This window comes from Chelon labrosus (assembly GCF_963514085.1).
Source record: "Chelon labrosus genome assembly, chromosome: 18".
Classification (NCBI taxonomy): domain Eukaryota; kingdom Metazoa; phylum Chordata; class Actinopteri; order Mugiliformes; family Mugilidae; genus Chelon; species Chelon labrosus.
Window position 1 is genome coordinate 15,439,938 of NC_140351.1, and position 26,204 is coordinate 15,466,141.

General features: G+C 47.0%; 1 protein-coding gene across 1 annotated transcript in view; it reads right to left on the reverse strand.

Annotated features, from left to right (window-relative positions):
- Nucleotides 1-26,204, reverse strand: part of gli3 (GLI family zinc finger 3) — a 90,975-nt gene that overhangs the window by 52,287 nt on the left and 12,484 nt on the right. The window contains 2 exon segments of the mRNA XM_084565994.1: nucleotides 4,804-5,049; nucleotides 21,517-21,690. Of these exon segments, the coding sequence (XP_084422120.1) occupies nucleotides 4,804-5,049; nucleotides 21,517-21,649 (379 nt within the window). The 5' untranslated portion in view covers nucleotides 21,650-21,690.

Consider the following 26,204-nt stretch of genomic DNA (forward strand, 5'->3'; position numbering starts at 1 on the left):
TGTTGGCTGAAGGGATAAGGCTGCTTATCTTTTGCCGCTATGAAAGAGGAATGCGAATACTAAAGAGGAGCGATGAGATTTGGATACACACAAAACAAACATGAAGAACTCAGACTGTCCCACAGCACACAGAGGTGATTATCCTACTGGAGACTACAGGGTAACTTAAAGAAGGGAGATATTGTGGCTTTAACCAGATAGCTAAGGACAAGCCCCCATGAGCACGAGCATTCGTCTTCTTGCTTGTATAGTATAGTGCTTAATGTTATTGTTGCCAGTGGGGTTTTCTGCCGTTTATTCTCCTTTTGGGTGGACAAGATACAACAAATCTTCCTTTTAAGCCTTCAGATCAGCACAGTGCTATTGTTCCCCCACGCTTCTGTGACTTGACTGATTAGTTAAACGCGCTGACAGATGTTGCTGCAGTGACGCTAAGAAATGCTGAGTATTCTTCTTTGAGCATCTTCGGTTCTCTGGAAATTCGTCTTAATTCTCCTTAGTCCCGTCACATTTAATCTCATCATTGTTAATAAGCGCCGCCATTATTCCGAGATATTCCGTTCGCACTCACCAGCTTTGTGGTGAGAGCACCACATGACCGTAAGACGGTATGAAAGTGCATTCTCGAGTCACTTCAAACTCTGCTTAACCCTCTTAAATCATCACACACTACAAAGGGGCACATGCATGTGAGAATATTGCCTATCTTAAAGCATGAGATGCCTCTAATAAGCTGTATAAAAGGGGATCATCTGATTATCCCTGGTGCGCTGGACCAAGGGGCCACAGCAGAGCACAGGCCCATGTTGTTCTTTCTTGATGAAAGGAGGTGGATGGAAGGGATCCCTCTCCATTGCCTGCAGTGTGCCCCAGGCTTCTCTGTGCCGGCACACCGCTGGGGGACTGCACCGTGCCACCGCGCTCCAAAAGCCAATATTGAAACAATCACAAAGACAAACACTTACCCTTGAAACAGGCACGTGTCCTCTCACCCCGGGCTCTCCCCGGTTCTTTGTGGGAGGATGTTTGAACCTTGTATCACAGCCAGTTGTCACATTTAAACCAACAAGAGACCAGGAAGTTGGTTCTTTGAATGCAATTCCACAAGAGCGCTCCGCTTCTACACTTAATAACTCCTTATTCCTGCTCTTTCTGGTATTTCTTTCAAGACATGTGGAAAGTGCATTTCATATGAACGGAGTAACCAAGCGGTGTAATTAACTGTAGAGAGTCCAGGGCTATTGTTGCGTGGATCACGTTCGGTTTGATGACAGCTAGCTCATTCAGTTCAGTGGTCAGCTGCATTTTGATACAGAGCTAGACAGAGTGACGCCGAGGCAGCGGCTGGCGTGCTACGGCCGAGTAGACCTGAGATCAGCTCAGCGCAGCAGTTTAGAGTTTAACCTCTGTGACTGGACACCCATCACCCCCCGCTGCACCACAAAAGCCCTGGAACAGGTTTTACTGCAGCTTTCCCAGAATGCGGGGCCACTGTGATCCATGTAGCCGTCACCTTTGGCCAGGCTCAAAAAGCGGGGTTACTGTGATGCATGTGAAGGAATCCTCCGGCCAACAGGCCCACACCTCCACTGCTCGTAGCTTAGCTGAGTTGGTGTTTGAGATCAGTCGAGGACAGCATGGCTTTGGTTTGGGGATTAGACCCCAGCAGACAGATCTGGGATAGATTCTTTAAGGAGCTAAACCATAAACCATTGATGTCTGTGAGACACTTAATGTGTCTGGTCTAGCCCTATCAATGACCTATAAGCACACCCACAAAACTTATATCACTTCAGCGCCAAAATACTTGGGCATCGTCTCTAAAGCTTGGCAAATTTACTTTCCTCTAGTTGCCTTCCTTTCACTAAACATTCTCGGGCAACATTCAGTACAATTCAATATTTGCAAAAAAAAAAAGCCTTTGAAGAGGATGCGCTTTAAGTCCCTCTACGGGTGTGTTTAGCCTGGCAAGGAAGCGCAAGAAGGAGACACTTTAAAGAAAAGGGATCCCCTCGGAGGAGACGGAGATGCCTCGCCAGCAAGTGGGCTCACTGTTGCTGCAGGACCGCTGACCGGCTAATCAGCACACAATGTAAACAGATGTCAGCGCTGCGCATCCCATTCACACTTCCACACAATTAAGATTTTAAAAAAAGACTTCTCCCTCATTAATCCTCATCTCAATCCTTTCTTCTTATCCCGCAGCCAAGCCCCACGTATTAGCGTCGTGGTAAGAAGGATATGGACTCTTATCCAGTGTTTGCCCGAGAAAAGCGGCTAAGACTCAGGCATCACCGCGATTAGCTAATGCTAACAATGGGAGCAATGTTTCCTTAGTGCCTCCTCTTTTCTGCGCTGAAGTGGGTGTGTAAAAAAAAAAACAGAGTAAACACAGTCTTAGGCCAAGGACATAAGAGGAGTGGGAGATCATGAGTCTGGGTGAATAGCAGAGATTTACCCAGACCCCTGAAGATAAACCCCTCCCTTTGCTCTCGTCTCGACTCCCACACCTCCCAGAGCTTCGCCACCACGTTAACGACCAAGCGTCCAGGTGTGGGGAGACTGCAGGTGCCGTCGCATTTAGGCACATTAAGCACTGACACACACCAGCGCTAAGAGTAATCGGATTTACCTGGCTGTCTGCTGCATGGCGTGGCGCGGTGTGCAAGCACAGCACAAAGGCTTAGGGCCCCCTCTCCATCACACACGCACACACCTGGGATGAATTTAGGAGGTGACAAAGCCCTCATAGAGAGAGGCTGCCACTGGCGGAGTAAGAGCTGTGTGTGTATGTGTATGTGTGCTCAATTGTGTATGGAACCAGAAACCAGAACAGGAGCCGGTGGCTTTTTACACCTTGTGGTGCAGGAGTGGCGACAGATGCCACAGGCTTCTGGTTCAAAGCGGGCTCAGGGGGGGGAGGAGGAGGAGGAAGGAGGAGGAGGGGGGAGGAAGCAGAGGTTTAAGGGGTCCCCTTTCGTTCTGCTGACCCTCAGACCGCCAAAGCACATGGGGATTGAGCTCTGGTACTGGGTTCAATCAGACAGAATGGGACCGCCGCCTTTAGGGACACCCCCATGTCTTCAACACCTGGGGCCAGGAGGAGGTGTTTTACACGGCAATGCTCTCATCTCAGATCGTAAGTCTTCCTGAGCGCAAGCCGGATCAGAGAATTGACAGAAAAACATCAGTGAAAACACAAGAAGTCATTCAGACCTTGCGCTTTTAAGTCCGAATCGGTTGTTTTGCATCTACTGACACGAGGCCCGCAACTAACGATTCACTTTGGTGGTTATTCTGACTCGTCAAGTTCATTTTTTAATGCCCACCACAAACCCCCATGGTGAGAATGATCATTTTAACTTTGGCAAATAGCCGAAGACTTAAAGACTTTCAGTTCAAAAAAGAGAAAAGTAGAAAGTCATTATATTTCAGAGGCTGAAATGGGGAAATGTCTGGCGTTTTTTTGCTGTAGAAGGAGAATAAAATATGTGCATCGGGCCTATAGCTTCCCAGCAAGCATCACTAACATCACGGCGCTCTGCTCCGCGCCGCTTCATATGATTGCAGTCTTCCAGCCTCTTGAGTCCAGCGCACAAAGAACGCCTCTTGAAGCGGCGGCCCTTTCGACTTTTCCTGCTGCTTTTGAACTCTCCATTTCAGACTATGACTTTTCCACATGACCCCAAGCCTCTGAGCGACACCCCCGCTCCTAACCCCCTCCTACCCCAAGGCTTCAGCGGTCTGGAACCACCAGAGCTCCTTCACACACACCCACACACGTACATGAAATGAGAAGTGGCAGTGTTGCTGAGTTAGGTGAGGACGTAATGGGCAGTAATGTTCTGCCCTCGAGGGTCCTGTCCACAGCACCGTTGCCTGGTTTTTAAGTAATCTTTACCTGAAAGAGGCACCTTAGTGACTGTCAGGCACCCAAGCACGAGGGAGCAGTAGCTAATGAAGTGGCCGAATAAATAGAGTTACAGTATAAGGTTGGGGTCCACTGGACTTTTCATTACAGGCACTGGATTAAAATCTGTCCCACTCTGTCTCCCCCAATTCAGAGCCAGTGTAACCAAACTAAACAAGCTATCACATCAAATCCTTGTCTGCAGGCAAAGTCCTGGCTACAGTGGCCGAAGAATTAACCTCCTAATCAGCCCGTTACTCCCCAAACATCTATCTCCTGTTCTCGCTTTCCACGTACACACACAGCTTCACTTTTATCTAACTACCGCTGTCTATCGCACCTTTGTTTCGAATTATCTCCGCTATCTCGCTCGAGCCACAGCTATTCCTTCACCCCAATCTCTTGGGCTTCGTCTCTGTTCGTCTCTCTCTCTTCCTCTCTCACACAGCCTCTGAGTCCCAGAGAGAGAGAGAGCGGCAGAGTAGGGGGTGGTGAGGTTTGACTCGGCGCTGCTTTGGGGCTTTGAAGTGTGTGTTGATGAGAGAAAGTGGAGTACTGTGTTCAGACAGGCCCCTAATGAGGGAATTAAGAAGCTACGCCGGCCGTTCCCCATACTAACTTCCCAGGCACGAAACAAGACAAGCGTGCGTGCATGTGTTCGCAAGTGTGTGTGTGTGTTGTAGAGGCGAGCGTAAGAGAATGGCTAATCTGTCAGACTTAATCAAGCATCTGGCAGTTCTGCCTCTCACCTACAGTAAAGAGGCAAACTCGGCCTCAGCATTTGAGGTGCAACAAACATGTCCTTGAGCCGTCTCTTAACTTTTTAAAGATCAATGTTTCCACTTGAAAAATACAGACGCAATAGCACGTATTTCGCAGCTAGCAAGACTTACGATAGTGCGAGTCCAGGTAGCCGTTGCGGGGGTCCATCGTAAACAGCGTGCCTCGGTACGGCAGAGCATGTTCGGTCAGGTGGGGGAGGGAACTGTGCAGCTCCTTCTTGAGCAGGGAGGGGCGCTCCTCCGTGGAGGTGGAGGGCTCCTCGTTTACAGTCCGGTCAGGGGCGCCGGCCGCCGGGGCCTGGGAGCTGATGGCATTGCGCCTCTCACGGTGGTACGGCGCGCCTGAGCTCTCGTCTTCTGCCGGACAAAAACAGAGGAGGAGAATCTGATGTTAAAACAATGAGACGCAGCATTTTTAATTTTTTTTTTAGAGCAGATATCAGAGTAAAAGTTGAGGAAGTCATTTCACGTAGCGGCTGCAGGTAGAGGGAGGAGCGGGGGATCAGCTTTGCGCAGACGGCGCCTGAGCAAACATTGTTGAATAAATCCCAAACTCTTTATTTCACACGGGCGAGTGCATGAGTCTATGTCTGTTCTTTTTAAATAGAAATTAATTCCCAAAGAGGAGGCAACACAGGCTTTGTGCCCACATTCCAAGCTGCCCATTAACCAGCGTCATGGGCTGCATCCACCCCACCCTCCACCATTCTCTTTTTTGCCCCCACCTCCCCCACTCACTCTCTGTGTTCTCAGAGAAGAGGAGGTCTCAGGAGAAAGCTCCTTGGCGTGCTGTGCAAAGAGGCTAAATGTGGAGTTGAGTTCAAGGGCTGAGCTCCACCAGTAAGACGTGACCTTTGACCCCCTGGCCTGCCCTCTGAACAGACGTGTATGAGGGTCAGCTAGCCTCCTGACCTGGTATTAGTCTTTTCTTAGGTAGGATACCAAAGAGACAAACTCTGAAATTGACATGGCATCTCTGGGACTTCATTTTCAATTTTCAAGAAATTGAAAATATGTCATTTTCCGCCACCATACTGAATCCATTTTTAGAGAAGTTGTAAATGTCTGAACATCATCACTGGTACTGATTTCACTGCAAGTTATAGTGATATAAAAAAAAGTATTAAAACACACTAATCAAGATGAGTAAAAATATTTGGTACTTTGTACACTCTGGAAAAAATGATCTGTGCAATCCAGTCCAGCTTGCTGTGCCTGGTTTCCATGTTCCGCCCTGGTTATATGTAATTATGATTTCACCACTGAGGGTGCTGGTCATCAGTACACCCCAGTGTTCTTTCTTGCATTAATGTCGCTCACAGAGAACCTGGCAAGATGCCGCTGTGCTGGCGCCAAAGGTTGTGTAGTATTAGCAGCCTGGCGGTGTGAGCGACTCCCCCACCATGCACTGCAACCCAACAGCATCCAACTGCCAATTAGAAACAGAGGAGAGGGGCCAGATTAAAGAGCACTACCTTAAGCGCTGAAGAGGGCCGCCATAGTGCTGCACCACTTCACAGAAGAAGGGAAGCGATCAGAAAGGAGGAGGTTAAGAGAGAGGAACAGAAAGAGAGAATGAGGTGGAGAGAGGCGAGGAGAGAGCAGGAGGAGCAACCCAAGGGCCCCGCTTTTATTCCCATCACTCTCCCACATCCATTACCTGCATTTGGGCCAGCCGTGCCCTCGCGCAGCACTGGCAGCAGATTCAAGGATTCTTAACGCGGAACTGACAGCCAGAGAGGCAAGTCGCTCTCATCCTCAGGAAATGACAGTGTCAGTTATGATATAAGTATTTAATCCTATACTGCACAGTCAGTGATCTTATTAAGGGAATAATGCAACTTATATGGTTAAAGCTGGATTAATAGGTTTGCGCTTGCAAAGCGCAATATTAACATAAAGGGATTTCGGATTGGGTTCATCTACTGACGTGCACTGAGGCAGTGGAGACTGTAAACTATGCAGAGAGCAAGAGCTGCTAGGAACAGAGCATGTAGCTGTGTGTAGCACAGGCCCCCACTGTGTACTTTCAACTTTTCACATCCAGAAAATCTAGCATTACATCTGGGAAAGTAAAAACTGTCTACATATTGATGAGCTCTTTTTCTTATTTTCATATAATTATTTAATATTTTTTAAACAGAAAAATCACTGGGGCCTTAGACAGTGTAGATTAAACTCAAGAAAAAAATACACAAAGGTCTCAGCTGTGCACTTTAAAAAATATATACTAGACAGTCTATATTAGTGTGTGTTCACTGTTTTAACTTGTTCACTCCGTCTCAACTTCTTTCTTGTTCTTGCTTACGTTTTTCTTTCTCGGTGACCCCTACTACTATTCAGATATGTCCCTCTGCTCCCAGAGAGGTCAAGCGACTAATAGTTCAATCACAGCACTGTCACAATCCCACCATCCCCCTCCAGTCACCCTGGCAAGCCCGGAGGGGGGGTTCATCATTCTGCCATATACCACCTTGAGGGGCTTCATTACTTCAGCTCATAGGACCTTAAATGGTTAAACAAACACTCAGCAGCACAATGGTCAATTGACTCCTCGACTCCTCGGTAGAAGAGCGCTAGCTTCAGGTAAGGTTTTCCTTCTGTGCTGCTTCTACCTGCCGGTGGAAACTTTTTGTTTCCCTTCTAACATGTTGAGTATCTGTCAAAAAACGGTCTAATGAAGACAGAGCCGAGGTAAACACATGCAACTTTGAAAAGTTCAACCCTGCAACACTTCTCTAACTCTGACCATCCACCCAACAGGCCCTTTCCCCTTTCCCCTCCCTCATTTTTCATTCCTCTTTTATTTCCCTCTCTTTTCCCATGGTTGCCGCATCCAGTCCTCTACCAGTTTGCAGGTCTATTCAGCCCAACACAAAAGCAGCAGGCCAGTCCTCTGTGGACCAGAGGAAAGCATGCCTCTCAAAAAAACAGAAAAAAAAAAAAGAACCATCCCGCTCTCTCTCTCTATGGTGATTGAATTTCTTAACATCTTTTCAAAAAGCGCTTAAATGCCTGGAGGCGAGAGGAAGAAACAAGCTAATGGTGGATGGGGAGCACTGAACAAATTTCAGAGCCCTTTCCTGCTCGCGTTTGAGGTTGAAAGCGAGCTCCTGCCTTTCAAGTTTCAAAGTCCTCCTTCCTCCCGCAGTGTCACTGAAGGATTTGAAAAGAAGGTAATTGTGCTCACTGCCGTCCTGATCAGAGCACACGCCCCAGCTCTAGTATTTCAGGAGCTTTCTCTGCCACTATAATGGTACCTGGTGCTCCATTCCTGCATTCTTCCTCCCTTACTACTCTTTCTCCCCTCACTCTCTCTCTTTGACCCTCTACAAATGCACCCTCTATTGCTCTCACTCACTTGGTTTCTATCCTCCTCTCACCCCCAGCAAGCCACTCATTAAATCCTAAAACCCAGGTTTCTCTTTTTTCCCCCTTGTCTGGGCTCTCCATTGTAGGATCCTGGTTCAAATACCTTCCGAGAAAACCCTATGCATGGCCTTTAATATGATCGTACAAAAGCGAGTGTGGATGCAATGACAAAACGAAATTTTGAAAGAGATAATGAGATATGGAGTGGGGCCAATGCCTCTGAGAGCTGGGCTCTGGGACAAGGGGAGGGGGGCTAAAGTTAAGGATGCCCAGCCAATTCAAAGAAACAGAAAGTGAAACAAAACCCTTGGCTTGTTGTTTCTGAAGGCATTTTCCAGAGGCAGAGGTTAAGAACAAGGATTGCTGTTCCTCCACATGCCAATCTGCCTTTGACTCTCAAGCATCTGATTTGCCTTCCAGCCTGAACTCGGGTCCCGAAGCTGGGACACGCATGTTTCAGGGGGTGCACAAAGGGCCACTGCACACTCATCCCCACAGTTGCCGCCTTTTCTAAAAGCCTCAAAATCAGAGGAGGTGTTGTTGTACCTCTGAGCCAAAGCCAGACATGGTATGCCGTATTCCACCTTCTAACTTCTCAAAGAACTGTTGTCAGTGGCACAAACAGGTTTTGGCTGGGGAGCACATGGAGAGTGAACAAGGAGGAGAGGAGTGAAGGATATACAGCGAAATCACAAAACACTTCTTCAAAGCTCCTCTCCTCCTGTGCAATAATCTCTTGCTCCTTTTTTCTTTCTCTTGCAAATCAACTCCCGGGAAAGACTCAAGACTCCCCAATTAACAATGAGAGGGGGAAGAAAAATTCCAGCAGCTGGCTAGAGTTTAATAAGAGCACCTCTCCAAGCGGCTTAGGCTTATGTACCTGATTCACCGGCCCTGGCATTGGCGCTAAAGACAGAGGGAATCATTCACGATTAGTGCAGGCTGAAATACGAGGGAGAGAGAGAGAGGCCGCTCAAACTCTACCAAACCCAACAACAAGAGCGTAGGGGATTACTGCAATTGTGTGAGGTATTTTTCCGATCAACGTCTTGGCTGATAGGCTCGGTGCCACAAGGAGCTCGGTGCCTTCCACCACAACAGAGTTCAGATACGCATTATGTGAAGGTTACTCGGAGTCTCCATGAAGCTTCTTGTGTCTGCCCGAAAAGGGGGTGACTTTCGAGCAACTTCCTGACAAATAAACCTTAATGTCAGAAGGCAGAATGAGGTCGTTACTCTGATAACTGTGGGCAGGATGGTTAACATTCCCCAGTCAAAATGTCTGTCGGTTCCCTGGAGAAGTTCTGCAAATATAAAGTTCACTCAACTTCCCGCTCATGTTCTGTCTCCGCAGAGTGAATCCTTGGTGGTACATTATTTATCCATCAGTGTGTGATTGATGTTTGGATGAATTGCAGAGAGGGGTCAGGATGTTCCCTCTCCTGGTTAGCAGTCTATTGTCAGATGCTGATTTCCCACACAGCGGCCGCAAATGCCCTCCTCAATATTCATCTCGGCAAATTTGACGACTCCCACGTCTCAATTTGGCTCTCGGCAGCCTACGCCCCCAACCCCCTGCTAAACAACCCGCAGTCCCTGACTGTTCTCTCTGCCGCCGGGGGTCTGCTGGGACGCACCCAGAGCTCAGCATCTCGCAGTCCCAGCCTCCAGGCCCCGGGGCTGGGGAGGGGCAAATCAAAGCCAGCTTGGCTCCTTACTCCTTCCCTGCGCTCACCTCAAATCAGCCTCACAGCAGGGTTGTGTCGTGCCAAGCCTCCGCCTGCCCCTAGCTACCCCTTATTCACCCATTAGGGGCGCAGGCCCACCATAGAGCAGCCCGAAACCCCACTACCGTTTCATCAGGGCCACATTGTGAGGGAGCAATGAGCATTGCAGTGAGAGAGCTGAAAGCCCTGACTAAAATGCACACTGATGCGTTTTTGACCATGGATAGTTACAGCTTTTAAGGTTTTTCACTCAAAGGGCACCTTGGCCCGCATTCTTTGAGGAATCAAACACCAAGAGATGCATTTGATCAAGGCTTCAAAGCAAAGGATGCCATTTAGTGCTCTGATTGGCTTATAGAATGTATTAGCATTGCTTCAGATAGTCACAGGCCGGCTATCATCAGCCATAACCTGTTAGTCATTTATAATGTCCTCTCTAACAATGTGAAATGATTGTGTTCCAGGGCAGACTAGGGCAGGCTAATGTCCGTGTGGGACAGAGGGTCTTCTAGGGTGAATCTGGGCTCGCTGCCCACCAGACCGGAGCGGGCCAGCTTTCCACTGGGCCCCAGCACTGGAATCCCACTTCTGACACCAGAGCGATCCGGACCAAGTCTGTGGCACTCAGATTAGGAACGGCTCGCCAAGAGAAATGGATACGCAGCCAAAGCAAAGAAACACAGAGCCAACAGTTTGGATAAAATAGAAAAAATAACACAGTAATTTCAAGCACATCAAGTATGATCCGAAATGCCACTGTGGATGTTTCCCACCTTTCAGTACAGAATGATATCATAGAGCTCTTTCACCCAACTTTGAATAGTTAGAAATCCAACTCCACGCTCAATTTGAGATTGGAATATTTTCTTACGTAAAGTATGATCTGTGGGTGTATTTTTCTTTGCGTAAAAATTAACATATTGAGAAATATGTGCATTTAGGCGCATTTTTTTGTACTCTGCACTAAGACACAGGCCTCCGTTAAGATAGTTTGCCAGCACTTAGTAGGAGTTGGATAATTAGACACTTCAAAGGCACCTGCCCAGCATCCCAGGGGAGGCAGGAATCACCGCCCCGCGCCCCGTTTAAAAGCATGTTAACTCGTATCTGAGGCTAGCAGGCTAATTTAACTTTTGACATTTGATATCTCAGGAATGAGAGGGATCAGCCATTTAGCTGGAACAGGATTACCCCCCCGCGCATCCCCCTCCTCCTCTCCCCTCCCCTTCCACCCCAAAACCTCCCTCTACCAGTCAGGCCGGATTCATTAATTTTCCTGCTGCTAAGCACTTTATCAATGACTGGTGAACGTCTAAGTCCGGAGTGGACGCTCTAGCTCTCTCTCTTGCTCTCTCTTCCATGGTGATTAAGCCTGCGGATGTTCAGATCTGTCTGTCTAATTCGCCGCCTGCTCTCTTGCTGCTGATCGGTTCTCACACCTGCTCGGCCGCTCAATAAACAGAGATGAAACGTTTTCATACTCATGTTTGAATGTCATTCAAAATACGTCCACACAAATTAGAAAACGGTATTTAAGCGGGAAAACAAGATCTAGGAAAAGATTTGTTGGTCATTTTCAGTGGAGTTCCAGTCCATAAATGGGCGCCTAAACAGCGGGAAAACAGCGCGTTTGTATTCATTTCCAGCAGCAGCTCAGCCAAATATATTAAAATATAGTCTGTGATCTTTGACATACCACAGGTAGGGTGGTGTTGGGAGTTAATTCACCTCTATAAATCTACATTAGTCTCAGTCTAATGCATTCTGCTGAATGTCTACATTACAGGTTGAATCAGAGGCTACACACGGGTGTGACAGATCTGGGTTAAATGAACAGCATGCCTGGAGCTTTGATGCTGCAGCTGGTAATGCTTACAGTTTCTAACCCGTCACATTTGGACATGAGGCTTTTTTTTTTTTTTTTTTTTTTTTTACCAGAGAGCATGACAATCAGAATTCCAAACTACAAGCCAAATGTCATAAAAATAACACAACTCCAGTGACTACTTCACTCTGTTCCCACAATGAGGGGGCTGTTCTGAGCTCACATTAAGTCACCTCCAGCGCTAATTGCATCAACTTTTATTTTAATACCTTTACAGCATCACGCATTAATTACCTAAAATAACATTAGTTCATTTTCCACAGCCAAGATCTTGAAGGTGCCACATTACCTCACAAAGGATCCTTTATAAACTTATCAATCACCATTTTTAAGACCCTACAATCATCGTGAGTGACAGCCGGGCTGCAAAATGTTAGGCCTGACCCTCACCCGCCCCCAGAGTGTGATCTCAGCGGGTGTGCGCGCTTAATAAACGGGGGGTGTAGCCCACCCCTCTCCCCCTCGAAACACAGGTGAGACGTGGACCGCTTCATTACGGTGTCTGCAAGCGGGCGGGGATAAGCTCCGCAGATTACGGGCTCTGCCATGTTGGCCAAACAGACTTAACCACTGTCTGCTGGGAAGGGGCTTGAGGCTGGGGGTGAACGAGGAAATGAAAAGGCATGTGTGATTAGATAAATGCCTCTGTAATGCCATGGAAAGGGGGAAAGCTGCAAGAATGGGCAATATATTGGACTAGAGGCAGGGACAATTGTCTTCTTGTGTCACAGGTTAGATGAAACGGCATTAAGTGTCACAGAGTAAGCATGTCATGATGGGATACTTATTTGACAGGTCAAGGATTCATGAATAAATTGAGGTTACAGGTTTGTTAGGTATGAAATTAAGCTGAGCAAATATATTTCTTAAAAAAGAGGCCTCTACAGTTGGAGGTAAAGGTCAAATGCATATATAACGGAAAAGAATACGTTTGAGGTAAACCTCTCTGGCCCCAAATTTGACCACAAATAATTCAGACTAGCACTTCTTTACCTTTTCACTACCCCCATGCCCCCCTCCTGCTGCTCTCCCCTCTCAGTAATAAGCTCCCATCATGTATGACCTCTCCTGTCACTCCCACCGGAGGAATCCGCCTCTCCCGCTCCCCTCTCACCTCTTTCCCTAATCTCTGAGTTACTTTTCCATTAATCCCGCGTTCGGCACAAGGACGGCTGCTGCGGCTCAACCGATATGTTGCCTTCTGAATCTGGTGCTCTTTCTGGAATGAATCTGAAGCGTGGAAGGAAAGCAGTGAGTGCTTATTAAAAAAATATATATATGGATCTGGATGGCTAAAGCTACTTTACAATTCACCTGTTGGATTCCCTTCTCACTATTTTACATTTCTTCATCCAACCTCCTGTATGTTACTCTCACTTTCTTCCCGCTAATATCTTTTAACTCCACCCTGTCTTCCTGTTCACACCCCTCACCTAGGCCTTCTCCAGGTTCCCATGTCTTCCCCAAATCTCCTCAATCTCCCCTCATCCCTTCCTCACACATTCCCTCCCTCTCTCTCTCTATCCGCTACCTCCTTACATCCATCCGTCTCCCTCCCTTTGAGCCGCAGTGGGACTGTTGGACTCACGCAGCCCCATGCTGAGCTGCTCCAGAGCCAAGCCAGAACAAAGAGCCCATTGAGCCGAGCGGAGACATAATGTGGGCCGCCTCTGACAGCACCGACGATGAAGTCATGAGGTCGCCAAACAGTTAATAATGACGGCCCATCCTCCGAGCTGCAGCGAGTGCGTGTGTGGAGTTCGGTGCCGCTGAGGGAAGAGGGAGAAAATGAGAGCGTCTGCATGCATGGCTGCGTATCTACTGTCTGCAACACGTGTGTACATTTCTTAGAGCATGTGGATGGATAAGAAGCTTTTAAGAGTGTAATGAGATACTCCACGACACCCAAAAATGTGCTCAATCACTTTGTAAATACCACAGAGGAAAAAACAAAACCTTCGGAGAATTGCACTTTAAGTTTTGGCTTGGCTCCAGCTGCGATGAAGAACACCCACCCCACCCCACCGCCAGCCCCCTTTTTCCTTATTGGAGTCTGTCTGGCGCAAAGTCTGACATGAGACACATCTCCCCTGGACTGGAGCTGTCGCTGCGAGGCCTACACTCCGAACATCATTAGACTCACAGCTCCAGGTGAGATCAGGCAGCGGGGCAGAGGCTGAAAGAGGTGAATTTTGCGTCTCCGTGCAAAAGCATGCATGTGGGAGATTTTGTTGAAGCATTAATCTCAATGCCACTGAATGGCCACGGCCTATTAAAATGCCTTTACGGGACCGCTCGCTTGTCAAGAGGCCTCCGGGCTGAGTCGTGCTCGGGACAGGGGGAGGAGGAGGCGGGGGAGAGAATGGTGAAAGACAACTATGCAATTGATTAACATTAGAAGGACTTGCTCAAGTTCAAATTGCACAGACCCTCTGCTGTAAGCTACAGACATTTGTTTCCCCGCAAGTAGAATGTTTCTTTCAAACCCTGTCTCTGCTACACATCTGAGTTCAATTCTCCGCATGCCCTCACTCTGAAAATCAATTCCTCCTCCTCTCCTCTGCTCTTTTCCTCCAGCTCTGCGAACAGACCAGGGCGAGGGGATTACGCTGTCCCTCCCCAGATCCAAGCAAGACAACAAATGGTTCTTATCAACTGACACCCCCCTGCCATCCAGGAAGAAGAGGCAGGAAAACTGGCCAAGCCGCGCCGACATGGATGTGTTTCTGGGCTCTCTGTCTGCCAATCGTGGCAACTCTTTTCACACTTAAAGCCTGAGCTATTTACGAGAGCCTTGGGAGAATACGTGCACAGCACCGGAGGGTGGGAAGAATGGAGGGGAGAGAGTTGCTGCTTCTCAACCTCTGCTTCTAATCAATCACCAGAAATCACTGCCATGGTTTATGGCCTTTGATCCTAGCTCCTCTTTCGCACTGCAAGGGAGAGAGTTGGGCGGTGAAAGGGGAGGAGGGAGCAGGGAGAAGGGTGAGAGTCAAGGCCCAGGGGGTGTAGAGGTCAGGGGAGAGAGATTAGGGGGTGTGGGGCCTTTTGCGCTCTGAAATATGAAAGCATGTCTTGATTCAAACCAGTGAGCTTTGAGCGGAGAACGGGAAATGGCCTGAAACTGTCTCTTTCAGACAGAAATTGAATTTAAAACCCAAAACAGAAATGATTTAAACTGGAAATCAACCTCTATTTAGGCAGTATAGATGGGATTGTTTTGCAGATCACGAGGTTGCTGCCTTTTTCTGCATTTAGCTTTTCTATAAAGAAAAGAAACAAAATCTGCAATTTATTCTCAAGCCGTGGTGCCACAGATGCAGAAGACACTGATATGTCCAGATGTGAAAATAAAATTACATCCACGATCCACAAGATTTGTTGTTTTTTTTATTTTTTTCATACACAACCATTCTCTAATATTAACCCTGGTGGCAGGGCCACTAGTTGCTACTTCCTCTTCAAAGTCCCATTCAGCGAGAGCCCGACTGTGGCGAGGAGGAGGAGAGTGAACAAAACAGCGAGGGCGCGGAGAAGAACACACCACAATAAATCCTCCTGGCAGGGTCAGGACACTCCTGCTTTGTTCCTCCTGGCAGGAGGGAGACCACTGATGCCTACCGACAAATGGACAGAATGGTAGAATAATCAACTACTGTTTCCCCACCTTATTGGTTTATGAGTTTATGGGGCCTTTGGTTGCCTCTGATCCTCTTTCTCTCTGTATGAGGGAGCAACATCCGGCAGAGGAGTATATTCAGCAAGGCCGGTCGATGCACTCCACTCCGATCCTCTCTCGCAGGGAAAGCTGATTTGCCTTCAAGAGGCTGGTCATCGCTTCAGAGACATGTCTCTGACCCCGGTGACCTTTGACACCGGGGCCTTTCTGGTTCTCAGCGTGTCAGTGAAAATGACTTCAGGTCCCTTTAAGGAGCCATTGTGAGGGTCAGCGTGAACTCTCACAACATATTAGAATTAAAAAGCTATGACTGAGATGTCCACTTAAGGTTGCCGTCTGCATAACATGAATTCTGACTCATTTAGACATCATTTGTAATCATTAAAATTGCACTAACAAAGTTAATTGCACACAAAGTAAATTTTTCAACTTATGTTAAAGAAGAAAAGTCTGTGCACTGACTTCCTGGTTCAGATCTGATCTCACAGTGTGCATCTACTCAGTTTCTGGTGCAATAAATTATATTACTTTAAACACAACTGTGGCATTGGTTTATTTAGAAACTCCTTTTTTCTGTCTGATGTCATTGCATATGTGTGTTTCCACATATCACCACGCCCACATCTTCAGCTACAAGATCAGCGTTGTAATGAATGAGTTTTGTTCCAGGGGCTAGTTTTGCAAGTTTCACTGCAGCTGTAGCACTTGTAACAGACCAAAGATGCAATTCCACTACAGCTACATTCTGGCGGCGTCTCCGCACCCGCGCAGAAGTCTTGAGGCAGCGGCTCATATGCATCTTCCAGCGGTGACGGAGCAGTGGGGCCCCAGCAGGCAGATCTGGGCAGGCGGAAGTGTGCCAGACAAGAGAGGCCAGGCAGGGCTGGAGTGGGCTGGGCAGCTGAGGTTCCCCTCCGCCCTGAATAGCAGCGAGGCTAAGCTAATCCTGCGCCTCGGGCCCCTGTGAGGTGGTTCTGCCAAAGTCTCTCCCCCTGCTGCTGCAGGAAATTGCCTTCAGTGCAGAGGTCCATGAAATGGCTGTGGCTCTCCATCCACTGTGTGTGCACATGATGATTTTACAAACTCCGATCCACAGGTAGCTTCTATATTTGCTACCTCAAGGACGCGTCTCTCAAACCTCGCAACGCACATGAAAACCACTGTGTTATGGTTGAATTTGCATCTCCTTCTGTGTGATTCTTCTTACATGATACATCTCTATGTATTTTTATGCACCATACAGAGGTCTTTTGACGCTAAAAGCCAGTTTTCCTGTGCGGGGTTGTGTGTCAGGCTCTATAACGCCTCCTCCATTGTGCTGTTTGACCCATGGGTCCGACAGAGCTCCCATGAGGTCCCTTATCCCTCCATCAGTTCTCTCTCATTAGCCCCCACAGGCAGAGCCCATGAAACATGAAGGGGCCCCTGCTTCCCTCTCTGGTCCCCATGAAATACACACAAGCACAAATACAGATGACACAGATCACCTTTAATCTGTTGTGATCCACAAACAGCTAGCGCCCCTCTTAGAATAACCGTCTATTTCTTGATATTTTTTAGTATCTCCTGATGTTTAATAATTAGCATTCATTTTTGTGTTTATTAATAATTTTCCTTTAGTTGTATTGTTCATCTGTAGGGGGGAGGCAGGGACAGAAGAGTGGAAAGCAGAGGTGGCGGGCGGCATGAGGAGGGAGGAGGAGGAGGAGATGGGGCAGGACACAGTGGAGAAACAGTTGATTATGAGTCCCATCAAGTGATCAATGATTTCATTAATAAGACGGATCATGCGGCTGTCATAGCTGTGACACGGGCTGAGGGATGATCCGCTCCCAACGCTCCATCTCCCCCAAGCCTCCCTCCCTCCCTTCCTTCTCTCTCCCTCCCTCCCTCCCTCCCTCTCTCTCCCTCCCTCCCTTCTCTCTCCCTGTCCTTCCAATATTGCCTCCCTCTGCCAGCGACAAGGGAACGCCAAGGAAAATAGAAAAAAAAGGGATGGAGCCGGGGTGTTGGCGGGGACGGAGGGGGGAGGGGGGTTAGTCATGAGGGAGGGAGGGAGGGAGGGAGAGAGGGAATGGAGGGGAAGAAAAGTGAAAATCCATTTTGAAACCCATTTTCAATTAGGGGTCCACAAGCTGTTATCACAGGTGTCCCAGAATGGGGGCCCGTAAGTGAAAATGTCTCCTATCCGTTTCTGAAATGAAACCTTATCTGGGAGGCACAAAGATGGCGGGGACAGCGTATCTGTAAATTACTTTCCATCCCCGCTGTTAACGGGAACTTTATTTCTGTCAGATGACATTCCCCTCTATTTACTGTTGATCATTTAAATGGCTGCCTGAAAAGAAGGTGGCCCCTCACTCTTCCTCTATCGCTCTCCCTCCCTCTGTATCTCTCTCTCTCTCCCTCTGAAGATTTTTCTCTGTGTAGTCAAGTGCTCTTTTTCTTCTTTAAACACTTTAGCCACGCTCTCCATTTGCTTAGGGATTTCTCTGGTAACCTACACGAACGCCTCACATTTGTTGCCCTTTAAGGCTTAACTTGTTTGCCTCTGAGACCCTACCTCCTGCGCTTTTAAGCATGACCATTAAAAGGCCCTGGCTCACCCACTCCATAGCATGTTTTACAGAGGCTCTGTTGATAAAACGGCATTCCCTCACAATTTTCTGAACTGCGTCCAGCTTTTCTCCTCCACATTTTTCAATTCCCGTCCTCATTGGCACTAACTCTCTGTGTTTCTCCAAATCAGCTAGAAACTTTAACCCTTCCCCTGTGCAAATAAACACTCTTTTAGCTCCTACCCTGCTTTTCATTCTTACTTTTTTTTTTTTATTAGCAAATTATCCCATGACGACAGGATTTATTCAGCCAAGGAGCATGGACATCTTTTTTTTTTTTCTTTTTTTTTTTTTTTTAATCGCAGGACCCAACAAAAGAATCAGAGGACTTTGTGGTCCACCTGCCTGCCGAATGATGAGGATTGGAGGGGAGAGCACCCCCTCGAAACCCCTCCTAAAGAGCACCAATCACAGCATTGTTGCGGCACAGTCGGCCCTTTTGAGCTGTCACTGCGAGAGGAGGGGGCACGGAGATGAATGGCACGCAGGATGAAGCCACCATTTAGCCGACCATGTGGGAACGCTGCACCGCGACTCAATAATTACTCTGGGCCTGTTCAACTTGTACCAAACTAACTTAGGGACAAGAGTTGAGAGTTATCCCTTCAGTGCACGCGAAGATCTAAATCAGCAAAGTTTTCTCCCGATCACAGAAAAAAAAAAAAAAAAAACGCCCGTCCTTCTTGGTAGCAGAGATTGCTTTGGAAAGACCAAGCTAAACATCCGCCGCTCCACCTGCCCTTCGTAATTATTTTCCACTTTTCACAACTTATCATAGCACGCCATTGCCGGGCTCTCCACGGGGTTTCCGCTGTGCTGAGATCAGGGGCCGCAGCTCTGCTTGACGGGGGGAAATATTTCGCCGGGCCTTCCTAAGAAGAACCAGTCACTGGGGTTCCACAGCTGCTCACAATTACCTTTTGTTTGCATGGAGGCAGCGGGGCAGGGGCTACGAGGGTTAAAGTTGAGGCGAGTGTAGGGTTACACCTGATAAGAGGTTATGAGTTCTGGGGGCGAACTGGGAATGCGCCGTAATTATAACCACACAAAGAATGTGTAAGCTATCTTATGATTCCAAAAGAGAGATTGGGATCTAAAAGGGACCTTTCTCTGCAGATAAGTATCATCCCTCCCTTCGCCAAGTGAATTATGAGACTACTGTATTTTAGGGAGTGCAGCATTGCTATAAGCCGTGGCATGCCTACATGACGTGGCTCAGTCGGCGCAGACGACTCCCCAGCCAACCTTGTGCTGCTCGGAGCGTAATTAGCAACACATTATTAAGAAAAATCCACAATCACTGAGCCAAATTACAACCATGCTTTTTCCACAACAAACTTTTTCTTCCTTGCTCCCTCTTTAATGAATAAAACTGTGCTGGCCATCTGGGAATGAGTAAGAGTGAGAGTGTACCCAAGATGCTCCAGGATGCATTACCTTACCCACTTCCTGTGATAACTCCCATATGGAGTACGATTCGCCGCAACTTATTTACCCGTTCCTGGACTGTTTGCTTCTCGTTCACACTTGCGATGATCGCGTTTGACATCAGCAGAGTCAAGGAGGCGGCGTCGGAAGAGGCTCAATCATGACACCGGCTTCCAGCTCTGAGAGAGAGCTAAGCCTCCGTACCCAAAAACCTTCCAAATCCTCCGACTGCTAATGAGCACAGCTGCAGCTTAGACCGTGGTGATCTCAAATGTGGTTTTGTTATGACTTTAGCTCGATGCAGCAAGGCTTTCCAGAAAAAAAATAAAAAATCGCCATCTAATATTTCTCATTCGAGCCTCCGAATTGAGAATGAAAGGCTGAATGACGACAAGCTTAATGAACTGCAGGCTCTGCGTCGCTTTTAATAGCAAGTGTTGAAGACATTGCTATGTAAACATGCCAGAGTGGCTACCAGAAAGCACAGTGTCTGACTCGCTGTGAACCATGAGAATAGAGGAAATAGAAATGGCCATGTGTGAGAATCTGTGCGCGTCCAACTCTATTAATCCTGTTTTTGTGAGTTTTTTGACTTGCTCATTAAATAATGAGAACACAAGTACAGGTGCTCGAATGGGTTTAGGCTGGTGACCTAGGCCCTGCTAACACCTTGTGTTAACATGTGTCTTGAGTGATCTGATTCCAACTGGCCTGCTTGATGCACAGGTGTGAACGCACTCAAGATGCATTTAGGACACATTTCAGATTGGATCACTCAGATCACATTTGGACGTGGTCGAGGCCACTTGTGACCAAATTCTTCAAGCAGTGTGAACACACATGCGTCCTGGCCACAATGACACACCTCTTAAGCCCCGTTCAGACCTTGCATTAACATCCGACCTGGGCAATCTGATAGCAAATGGCGTTAAAATGCGCCTCCACACGCGTCTCCAGCCAGATCTGCACTCTGAGTTTGGAGTTTGGATCTCTCAAATGTGTCGCCAATGGGTCCTGAGTGTGTTCACACCTGTACTTTAAGCCGGTCCCTTGTGATCGGATCTCCCCAAGACGGATGTTAATGCAAGTTCTGAACAGATCCTAACTCAACTGACGTCCTCTTGTCCAAGTGGAGTTTTGCCTCAATCATTCAGATCAAGAATTGTCTGTTCATCAGTAATGAGGGGATTTGAAAAATTTGGTCCTTGTAGTTGTAAAAGAACATTAAACAAGATCTAAATCGAAACTAATCTTATTAATCTAAACAAGAATTAACAAATTAAATTATAGAACACGAGTAGAGGCGAGTAGGCGTAAAACCATCATAAACAATAAAACAAACTGGCATGCGGTTAATTGGTGACGTGTTCAAGTTGATGAATGCAAAGTAGCCACATGTAGTTGCTGGAGATTTTTCTTTCAATGCAGCAAACAGTGCAGCAGTGTTTATGGACGTTTACAGAGTCTGAATCATAGTCCGAGCCTTGTGCAGGTTTCTAAAATAACTAACGTCAGATAAATGAATAGATAATAACTTAATGTGTGTGTTTTCAGTGAGTAAGAAAAACTTTAGAGCTTGTTCCAGAAATTAATTCATATCCCCGCGCCCGGACGCACACACAACAAACAGCACTGTTCATGGTTCTGAAACAGCGGTAAGTAGCAATCCGTTAGAGACAGCAATATTCTACTGCAACCCAATAATGTTGCTGTTTATTTGCACACACACTGTAAAACTGTGATCAGAACTCCAGTTGCAGCTAGAAACGCATGTGGAGACGCATTTTTATGCCAAGTGTGAACACACATACTCAAAGCTGACTATGTGCGACACAATCACCCGTGAGACTTGAACTTGAACATGGCCATACTGTATCCACACCTCCATCTGAAGCTTACCAACAAATCTTCAAAATGATAAAACTTCATTGATACATTGGAATTAGGTTTAATAAACCAATCCAGTGACTCAACAGACTGGATTTGGCACCGGATTAATTAATTAATCAACAAGTGAGTTGACTCAGGCCAATTTCTCCAACCCTATAGTAGGTGGACTCCAACAGATCAGAGTAGCATTGACATGATTCATGAGCAGTTAGATGGGACATGTACCGTTTGAGGTGGTGCTGGAGGCCACTGCCTTCTCACTGATGTCACTGCGTGCCGACGAGCCCTTGGTAGCCACAATGGTCTCCACCCTCTTCTTCTTCTCAGCTGCTGAACTGGCCTGGGACTGGGTTTCCATGGCGATTGTTCATTCCTCAAGACCTCATGGAGACGGGACAACTGGCAAGAAGAAGACAAAGGTGGACAAATCAAATAATTGCGAGTGTTTTTCTCCGCTTTCCCTGTGCTCATTTACGCATCTCTTGCGGAACGCGCTGTAAGTTAAACACTTTATTAATAGCGTGCTTGAAGACTGCAGCGCTGAGCAAAACTTCAGATCCAATCCTCCCTCTTCATGATGCCCAGAGCGGCCCACGGGTCAATCCGCCGGCTCACTCTGATTTATTTTAACTCAAACCTGCTGGGCTCTGATCTGCTGGGCCGATCTCCTCCCCGTCCAACTGCGGTTAAATATCCCAAACCAAAATTTAGCTCACATTATTTCCAACTATGTCACACTAAACTTCTGACTTCTTGTTAAAAAAAATAACTCTATAAACAGAGTGAGGCAGGACATCCTGACTATTATACAGTATCTCAGAATAGAAGTAAAGGCAGCTTGTGGATAATCCTACTCTAGCAGTCTTTCCAGAGAGAAAGGAGAAACCTTAAGGGGATACCACAGAGAGAGAAACATTCACAGTCCTGAAAAAACAAGGGTTGTTTGAAGGCCCTTTTGGGAATATCATGGTGCCGGGCAATTTTTCTTTCAAAGAATAAAGGTGGTTCAAGTTAATACTGTCTGTGGGTTTAGAAGGGGTTCAGCCAACATTCTAGCAGACATGCCGCTCAGTTCAGCACCTCAGAGGCCGTCTACAAGCTCAGCTCTATCTAGGTCATGGAGGTCTCTGATTATGGAGACGGCATCACCACAACCACTCATATACACAAAGTACGGGACAGCTTCATTTAGTCCGATACAAAGCCTTTACTTAGGCGCCGTAATTCATGCGTAATTGCTGGAAATATTTAGTCTGACCAACAGTTTTCTTTACAATGAAGACCAGATAATTACCTAACCGTACAGTTTAATTGTCCTCCACTCTAAACATGCGTGCATACAAAGGCGGTAAAGTCAGCTGTAATGCAAAAAAAAAAATAAAGTGAGGAGCTGCTGAAAGTAGACGAAGGAGGAGAGAGGAGGAGGGAGGGGTGGCGGGCTGATTTTTTAGCAACTCCCCAAGGAAGGAAGGCAAGGGGGAAGTGGTTGAGGGGTAAACTTCAGACAAACACTGCGCGCTTTGTTTGTTTTTTTCCCAACCCCCTGAAAAACCAAAGTCTGTCATCCATTCTGACCCGACAACAACATCTGTAAGCAATTGCTGGCTTACCGAAAAAAAAAAAAAAAAAAAAGGGAGGAAAAAAAAAAAAAACACAATGCAATTACTCCCCTACCAATCAAAACAGAATTAAACAAGAGCTTGTCCTCTAATCACTCCCACATGAATACATGTGTAGCCGTCATCCACAACCAAAGACGTTTTTGTCCTACTTGCGCGGATATCTCAAACCTCTGCTGCGTTTGTTTGATAAAGTGGATGCTTTCATTTCTGTTTTTCTTTCCTTCTGCGGTAATTGCCGGAATACGCGCAATGCATGTTTGCCTGCACATGCATATTTGCAGTCTCCTACCGGGATGACTGATCATAGGTGCCAGTCATCTGTTTCATCGGCATAAACCGACCGAAACGAGAGCCTGACGAGAGAAAACTTCGGTGAAACTGTGACTGCTTCATTGTAATGACTGAACTTGAGCAAAAGCAGCAAAAGAGGGGAAAGTGCAACGAGAGAGAACCTGCTTTCTGACTGCTACTGAACGGCTCCTAACACGCTTTGTGTGCGGAGTCTGTGTATACATGTACGTGTGTGTCTTCCTATCGCCCCCAGGTGAGTCAGAGCACGGCGAAAAGAGCTGAAAGTGCAGCAAATATGATGTTCAGGAGTGGGGTTTATTTTGTAGAGGGGGGGGGGGGTAGTGTGAGGAGAAAGCGGGGCATTCCACTGGTCGGGCAAATATTCACAAGTCCAAGCCACTGAAGCGTGTCTGACGGGCCTTTTGTGTTCCACAAGGCAGGCCACAGTTCCAAAGCAGCAATTAAAAGCAGGACCTTTTCACCCATAATCCCTCTGACCTGGACGCCCACACCCAGTCCTGCAGATGTTCCTGTCTCTGCTTTCGGTGTTGCTCATTTTTGCCCCGTCCAAAAACAGTCCAACCCCCGAGCAACTTCCATCTTTGTTTACATGAAGATATTATTAAGTTTAATGTCATTCAAAGGCGATAATCGTAATTCACATGCAGCAGCTCAGAAATAATCATCTGTATGTGGACTATCTTAAAGACCCTTAATCATTAGGGTGTCACAGAGGCCTGGCACACAAAACGAATTACAAGCAGGCGCTGGATGCAGAATAAATGTTAATTTCATATTAATGTCTTTCCCATAAAATGTCTGTCCTACACCCAATTAGAGAGGAGAAATAGAAGGGTGTATCTTTATTTGTGTTAAACTGTAATCCTTCCACATAGAAAGGGAGGCGATTAAGCAGGTTTAAAATACCACAATTCAGACTGTTCCCTCAGAAAAGAAGAAAAAAAAAAAATCTTATTTTATAAGCACATTAAGCAAATCAATTTAACATAAATTATACGCCTTGGTGACAAAGGCACTGAGTTGAAAGTCATGTGCAAATTGTACACATCAAAGTGAAACACTAAAATAAACTTTTGCCTTTGATAGAAAAAAAAACAGTTTTTCTTCATGCAAGCTTAAATGAATGCTAACGGTATCAAAAAAATCACTGCCTTTTGTTATTTAAAGCTTCTAAGCTTAATTTTACGAAACTGCTTGAGGTGTAGCTCTGTTTCAACTGCATTCTGCCATCAGGAGCACATATCCAAATGCATAGGGTACACACACACTTAGAAACCGAGGGACATTTATATATAAACTCTTGAAGTGTCTTCTTAGATTTGGCAACCCCCCCTCACAGACAGGGTACTGTATTTGTGTTCATTTCATTAGGGCGACTGTTCAGTGTCGAGGGCCCCCTTAGGGGGAGACTGGCAGCACCGCAGCATTCATCATCATTACATCAGCGACCACCGAGATCTGCTATCTTAAGCTTATCAACACTGCACAAACGCACCGCAGCGCAGCGAGTTAGAGGGGAGGGGAGAGATGGGAGATGGAGACGATTGAGGGAGATTGTGAGCAAAAGTGGGATAAGGGAGAAAATGAATGGAGAAAGGAGGAGGAGCGTGTGACTGAGCGTGTTTGTGTGATCATGTATGCATGCATGCATCTGTGTGTGTGTGTGCGCGTCTCACAGTGCCCCTGCATGCCGGCACATGTTTTCCTGTGTGTACGATGTGTGTTTTGCACATTTCGCAGCTATGCCAACAATATTAAGGGCTCCTTCACAGCTGGAATAACTGAAACACTGAGGGGCGAAGAAGGCCTTCAGCGAGGTTAGCTGAATCCAGCAATAAAACAAAATATGCTGGCTGCGGCCCGCACGTGTTTGCATTGGATGAGGCTTGTGTGAGGGGATGAGACCTCTTATGCAGATGCTGGCGGTTAGAGGACCTGTTACAGGTTCAGAATCCCTACCGAGGAGGCCTTCCTGAACTCTATAGCTCTTTGAGGAAACCGCATACTTAGGTTGCACTTACGGCTTGCCCTCGGCCCTGGAAGGCAAAAGGGAAGGAGGGGGATTTGGGATTTGGTGGCTGTGGCTCCCATTCACCAGCGTAACTTAACATTGTGCCCAGATGGCACTAAGTCTGGCCTACAGCTGATGGGGACCAGCCCCTCAAGTAAGGGCCATTTAGCAGGAATTAGTCACACCCCGCCACACACACACACACTCATCGAATCCAAGATATGCACATGCAAACTGGTTTAGTGCGAGGTCCTCTCACCCTTTTGTGCACAGGGTCATGGCTGAGCTGTTCAGATTAAATTTTTACATGTTTCTATATTAACCTGATGCGTGAGTCCAACTTTTCACAGCAGCGCTGCAAAGCTCAAGCTTGATACATTTACTGAGACAACTGTAAATAACCTTATGAATGCTGTTGCAGGGGATATTAAATATATATTCAAGATTTTACAGAGCCACTTGTCTTTTATTTTAAAGGTAGTATCCCATAAGCAAACAATTGACCCTGCTATCACAAATGCACCGAACAAAATCCGAAAATGGAAAGCCTGTTCGTATGAGAAGTGTTTTTTCCAAGGACAAACGTCGCAACAACGCAGCCCATCAACCGCTTTCAGCGCGGCTAATAAGATTATCCTTGCATGCGTCTTGGTCCCTCAGACCTCTCCACTTAAGATGCTTTGGAGGGCTGGTGAGGGACCCTGTGTGCTGCACAGCAGAATGAGCTGAGTGCATCTTACATTCCTGGGTAACAAACCCACACGATGTAATCATAATGCTTACACGATGCCTCTTTTGCACTCGCTACCGAGCAGATAAGGGCCAAATAAAGCGCGCGCCACAATGGAAGTCTTGCTCCTTTTCCCCACAGCCCCCCGCTTATTAGATACTTTATTTATATATTTTGACTTTGCATTTGTTTATGAACCACTTGTTTCGGGGCAAGTGGGGCCGTGACAACTGAGACA